The sequence below is a fragment of the Lottia gigantea genome, assembly GCF_000327385.1.
Source record: "Lottia gigantea unplaced genomic scaffold LOTGIsca_77, whole genome shotgun sequence".
Classification (NCBI taxonomy): Eukaryota; Metazoa; Mollusca; class Gastropoda; family Lottiidae; genus Lottia; species Lottia gigantea.
The window spans coordinates 481,798-487,824 of record NW_008710566.1 but is presented as its reverse complement, the minus strand read 5'-3'; the positions used below and the strand labels follow the sequence as shown (position 1 = coordinate 487,824).

Below are 6,027 nucleotides of genomic sequence, written 5' to 3'. Positions count from 1 at the left end.
TATTAAAAGTCCAGGCGTTAATCCCTGCATGGGTCGAGATGATACCTTTGAATTTTTCCGTGCATTCATTGATGTAGGTCAGAGGGGTTGAAATGGAAAAAGTGTCTAGTCGTTCAGAATGGGACTATAATTCGAGGTCCTGACAAGGCACATTAAAGATCCCTCAACAGTTGAAAATCAAAAACAGAGTAGGCTTATGCCGCTGTCCATACAAAAATTTAGCCCAATAAGGTGCATAAAAGTAGGACGTAAAACTCCATTCATTTCATTTCTAGAAATTTTAACCAAAATTTTGCAAATCTTGAAAATTGGCCATTGATGATGTTTGCTTATGTTTATATTTCTATCAACACAAAGACATTATAATACTAACTGTAGATCTTCGAATTGGATGCTGGTGTTTTTATTCTAATAAAAATTATCATTAAAATTTGATTTTCAAATGTGCATAGATAGTAGGCTGCACTGTATTGGTAATTCTGTATTGTACCTTGATGTTGTTTGCTTTTAATCAGTGTTGTCAAGACTGTAGTAGGGCAACAGCCGGAAGAGAAGGGTCCAGAAATAGTTGCTTCTGTTGACAATACTGATGATGATGTGATTGTATTGATCAATGATGGTGGACCACTAGGTATACATGTAATCCCTGATTTCGATGAGAATGGAAGGTAATTGCTACTTGCATTATTTGTGGGGAAAGGTTGCTATATTGCCAATTGATTATGAAAATTTCTAAAGCTACAGGCTGTGCATTAAAGATGGGTTCCATCATTTTCATTTATGAAAATGAAAATGCTAATACTTATATGAATAGAAAGTAGAGGTGTTCTAATGACTTGGAAAAATACCAGTTTGTCTCACATGTCCATAATTAATTCATAATTAGCTAAATTAGAAGAGAGTTACCAGCAGAATTCCAATGAGTGACCGATCAAAAAAGGTCAAAAAGTCTTTTTTTGTTTATCCAGACTGTAAATACATGGATATTTATGATTGGTTAAAACTTGAATTATATGCAATATAAGAAAATAATGATATGATTAAAAATACATGATAATTTATTAGAAACACCAATTAATCAAATAGTTTGCTTAATTTGACACTAAAAAATAAGGAAACACATCTTTAAAAAGATTGTTGGGAAGTATGAATTTGAGGTAGCACAATTTCTCTTATTGCAAATTGCATGGCAGAATAAAAAAGGTAGGGTATGGTATAAGACGTTGCAAAGATCCATGACAGATGGAATTGAAAAAAGGACTAATGCTGCTTTTCTGGCAATTCTTCAGATCTTTTTTAAAATGACAGGTTTGCCATCCGTTTGAACAATCATAACTTATACTCAGAAACGTCGAAATCCATGTGTGTCAAGAATTATCCGAATATGAAAGTTAAAAAGAATACTAGTCATTTCTGGTGATACAGCCATATATTGAAAAGACGCATATAGAATTAGAAAGTGAAATTTCTATTTTGGAGTATATTTGAAGGAATTATTTCTAGTACTTCTGAAGACTATTTACACATATTCTAGATCCAAATCAACACCCGAAAATAGCGAACCTGTTCCTTCAAATATTCATGTTTAGAGAGTCCACATAAAAATGTTCATCTGGTATATAAATTTGATTTTTAAGGGATATGGGTCTGATGATTCAAGGAATAGAAAAAGGAGGAAGAGTTTTTAAAGATGGACGCTTAAAAGAAGAAGATAAAATTGTGGAAATCAATGGTCTAAGTCTTCTTCATGAAACATTTAAACGGTAAATATTGATGATTGATTGAATATCTGAAACGTGTGTTAGGAAATATAATATATTATAAGATATTACATTTGTGACTGGATGTGTCAACTAGGCTTCCATTTTGGAGAGACCACATGGCTTAAAGTATTATTTGACATCATTCAGAGAGTCTACAGAGCTGATAATGCTTACTTAGGTTTTGTAGGTAGGTAGGTAGATGACAAGTTAACGTTCGCTTCCAGCGGATGCTGATATCGCAAACTAGGTAGTTGTTGGTAGTCGTAGTAGTTGGTAGTTGGATTGGTTCAAATTGGATGATTCTGTGTTGTGGGTATGGTTGTTGATTCTTCGTTAGATCTGGTCGGGTCGAATGACATGGCGATGAAACTCGGCCCTGGATGGTGTGGCGTGAGTTACTCAGTGTTTTATACATGGTGCCATGGCCCCTCACTTCGGGCCAGAAAAATTAAAAATTTATTCTACTTTCACCAAAATCGCTTTAGATCTATTGTCCACCTTCCTATACACGTCATTGGATTCCTTATATGTATTTTGTTTTATAATCAGAGAATTCTTTTTTTTCCAGCGCTCAAGGAATATTCCGAGAAGCCATGAAGACAAAAGAATTACGGTTACGGGTGAAAAAAGCGGCACCACCGCTACCTTCCAAACCTCCACCATTGCTTCCGAAACCTAAAAATCATTCCCCATTGAAACCATCACCATTAACCTTGACTTCAAATAGTCAAGATCAACCATTCTCAAGTGAAACTAAACTGGACGCTAACGCAAACAATATGACCGTCAAGCCAAATTCTTTGCCATTAGATAAAGTGCCCAATATAACATCAGAGACCCCTCCATCCCCAACAAAAAAGACCCCACCAGCAGTGCCTGTTCGCCATCCATCAACATCCTTATCCCATGAAAATAAAGATCAACATACCTTCATAGCACCAACCAATACAAGGAAAATTGGAAAACGGATAAATATTCAGCTTAAAAAAGGTAAGCTTTGATATGATTCAAAAGTTTCTAGCCTTTGTATGTGTATCAGGGACATTTATTCTGTCCCAGCAAAATTTCCCTCATATGACACTGCAACAAGAGAACATTTCCAAATCAACAATTCTGAATTCAGAAATCAAATTTCCAATTTTTTTTTATCTTTTTTGCAGGAGAGCTTGGCTTAGGATTTAGTGTGACCTCCAGAGACAACATGACTGGTGGTGAAATACCAATTTATATTAAAAATATTCTGCCACAGGGAGCAGCTATAGCTGATGGTCGCCTTAAACCAGGAGACAGACTGCTTGAGGTAAGGCATTACGAGTATTGCTTCTCTTTGGAGGAGTCTACTACACTACAGCTTTTACTCCCAATTTTGCCTTTCTTTGGGCGAAATTTTCCGACTAACGGAATAGTCTTGGTTGTACGAATTTATATTGCTTGAGGTAAGGCATTATGAGTATTTGATGTTACTCATGATGTCTTCAGCAACATAAGCATTCACGATGCAACGTTATTTTCAAACCGGCCAATCGGCATGTTTGCATATAGTCATTTTACCTTTTGTTTTGTAAATATGACACAGGCATTGAAGTTGTGAATATTATGTTGGCATTGGCAACCCATCTTGTATGAAAAATGTATTTTTGATTGGTCGAAAATGACCGTTGAAACAAGCCTCATTTTAATATTCAGTACATTATTTGTAGGTAAACAGTGAAGGTATGACTGGAAAATCTCAATCAGAGGCTGTAGCCTTTCTTCGTAAAATACCTAAAAATAGCATCGTGGAGTTAGTTGTATCCAGACAGGAACTGGAGACAACCAATGAAAACAAAGAAAATATTGAGAATATTTCGGCAACGGAAGTGGTATGTTGTGCTTGATCTCATTTGTCATTTTATCCTTGTGGATCCTCATGTCTTATTTTAAGCTTCTGACTCGTGCCTAATTTTACGCTTCTGACTCACTGACTCATGCCTAATTTAAGCTCCTGATTCATTGACTCATGTCTAATTTTAAGCTTCTTTACCCACTGACTCATGCCTAATTTTAAGCTTCCTGACTCACTGACTCAAGCCTAATTTTAAGCTTCTTCATTCATTGACTCATGCCTAATTGTTAGCTCCTGACTCACTGACTCATGCCTAATTTTAAGCTTCTTCACTCATTGACTCATGCTTAATTTTAAGCTTCTTTACTCATTGACTAATGCCTACTTTTAAGCTTCGTTACTCATTGACTCATGCCTAATTTTAAGCTTGTGACTCACTGACTCATGCCTAATTTTAATCTTCTTTACTCATTGACTCATACCTGACTTTAAGCCTGTACTCAAAAAATCGTGTCTAATTTTAAGCTTCTGACTCATATCTCTGAGCTTCTTTACTAAATGACTTCATGCAAATGAAAATAATTTCCTTTTTTCCAGTCACAAGATGAGAAAATCAAACCATTAGCTCCGATAGAATTAAAAGTTTCAAAAACTGATTCAGAAGATGAAAGCACAATCACAAATTTAGTGAACTCAGAAGTCATACTACTAGACATTCCGTTAAATAATTCCGAGGCAACAGGACTGGGCGTCAGTGTCAAAGGAAAGTCTATTTCGACCCCCCAGGGCACTAAAGATTTGGGAATATTTATCAAATCAGTGATGCCTGGGGGTGCTGCATTTAAGGTAAGATTCATTTAGGGCTGTTTTTGCAGATTCGACTTTCTTGGGAGCATGTAAGGACTTTATTCAGGATATGAATACTGCCTAGAATTGCTGACAATTATAGCCCCACAAAAGAACTAGAATCTGGAAAGTGATACATATAGCTCAAATTAAGCTGGTAAATTGAATTTTCATGTCCAGTTTATTTGCTTACTTTGCTCATATGCCTAAACTTCGGGGTTGGAACTCCCATTTCTAAAACAGCTGTTGAGTTTTAGTCTTTTAACATCAATTTTTTTTTTCAGGATGGCCGTTTGATCATGAACGATCAGCTATTAGAAATAAATGGTGAAAAATTAGTGGGTTTAACCAACATTAAAGCTATGGAAAAATTGCGTAATGCGATGCAAAGTGAGGGACCCATACCTGGACATACATTCCTTTCAGTGGCCAGAAAAATTGGCGCTCCCTCACCCTTTTCACAAGGGGATCAAAATGTGGTGACTGACTCGACAGAACTTGTGATGCAAGGTGTAAACAGTGCTTTAAAAAATAAGGGAGATAACTCTCAAATTCCAGTGACTTCAGACCGCAATAAACCCCTCAATCCAATTCTGGATAGACTTATGGGTAATACAAACAGTCCAGTGCCAGGTGGTTTAAGAAATGAATCGTACACACGAGCGACTCAGGATAGTTTTTTGAACGACAGCAAAGACGCAATTGATGGGGGACCACCTCAAAATTCTGTGTCCAGTAAAGTCAAATTGTTTCAAGCACCGACTGTCCATCCTAGACATCAGGATGAAGTCATCATTGAGAATGATGCCTATTCGTTGCCCAGAGTAAGTTCACATCGTAGTTCAGATTACCTCAAGATGTTTTGTGTTTTTCATATTGAAAATGATGCCTACACATTGCCCAAAGATCTATGTATCTGCATTAGCAAGTTGCTTTGACTCAACAGTTAAGTTTCAAAGAGATGAAGATGAAATGCACTGAACAGACGTCACATTTTTCTGCAGGATGTCAAGATTTTTCCTTCCTTTGCCTACTTTGACGCTCAGGAACGAACAAATTTGAGTCAAACAGACAGTGTTTTTAATGAATATCAAAGTTATTTAAGACTTAAGATTTGGATTCAAACAAAGTCTATTTTATTCCGCCTTACTGACTTTTGACTCCCTACATTTTGCCCAAAAAAGGAACCGCATCATGGTATAACCATTATTTTTATCCAATTTTTGTGTTTCAGAAAAGTCAATTCCGACCTCGTCCTCATTCTACTATTGGTGTTCCAATAAAATCTGATGAAACTACCTCCAGTACTGAAGATCTACATTCTCAATCCATTCCCAAACATCGTCAGTCCAACTCCTTAGATACAACTCATCAAGATTCAGATCTGTATGTCATTATTTTTGGGGTTTTTTTTTCAACCCTTTGTCTATCTGTCAGCAATGGTGGTTGGAAAGACCAGCATATGAAGAAAAGGGGACAATCTTTTGCCGGGACAATAAACTGAAGTCCTCTATGCCAGTGCTTCTCAAACTCGGTGAAATCATTCCACCCTGAAAGAGTTCTTCCAAATCTATTTCGTAAATGACGCCATTT

General features: G+C 36.4%; 1 protein-coding gene across 1 annotated transcript; it reads left to right on the top strand.

The window, feature by feature from the left end:
• Positions 1–1,632: 1,632 nt before the first annotated feature.
• LOTGIDRAFT_132029 (hypothetical protein) lies at positions 1,633–5,372 on the top strand (the record flags this gene model as incomplete). Its single annotated transcript, XM_009066500.1, has 6 exons — positions 1,633–1,763; positions 2,332–2,753; positions 2,924–3,063; positions 3,464–3,632; positions 4,232–4,434; positions 4,719–5,372. Coding segments are annotated over 6 exons (1,719 nt in total), but the record flags the coding sequence as incomplete, so codon positions are not given.
• Positions 5,373–6,027: the final 655 nt, after the last annotated feature.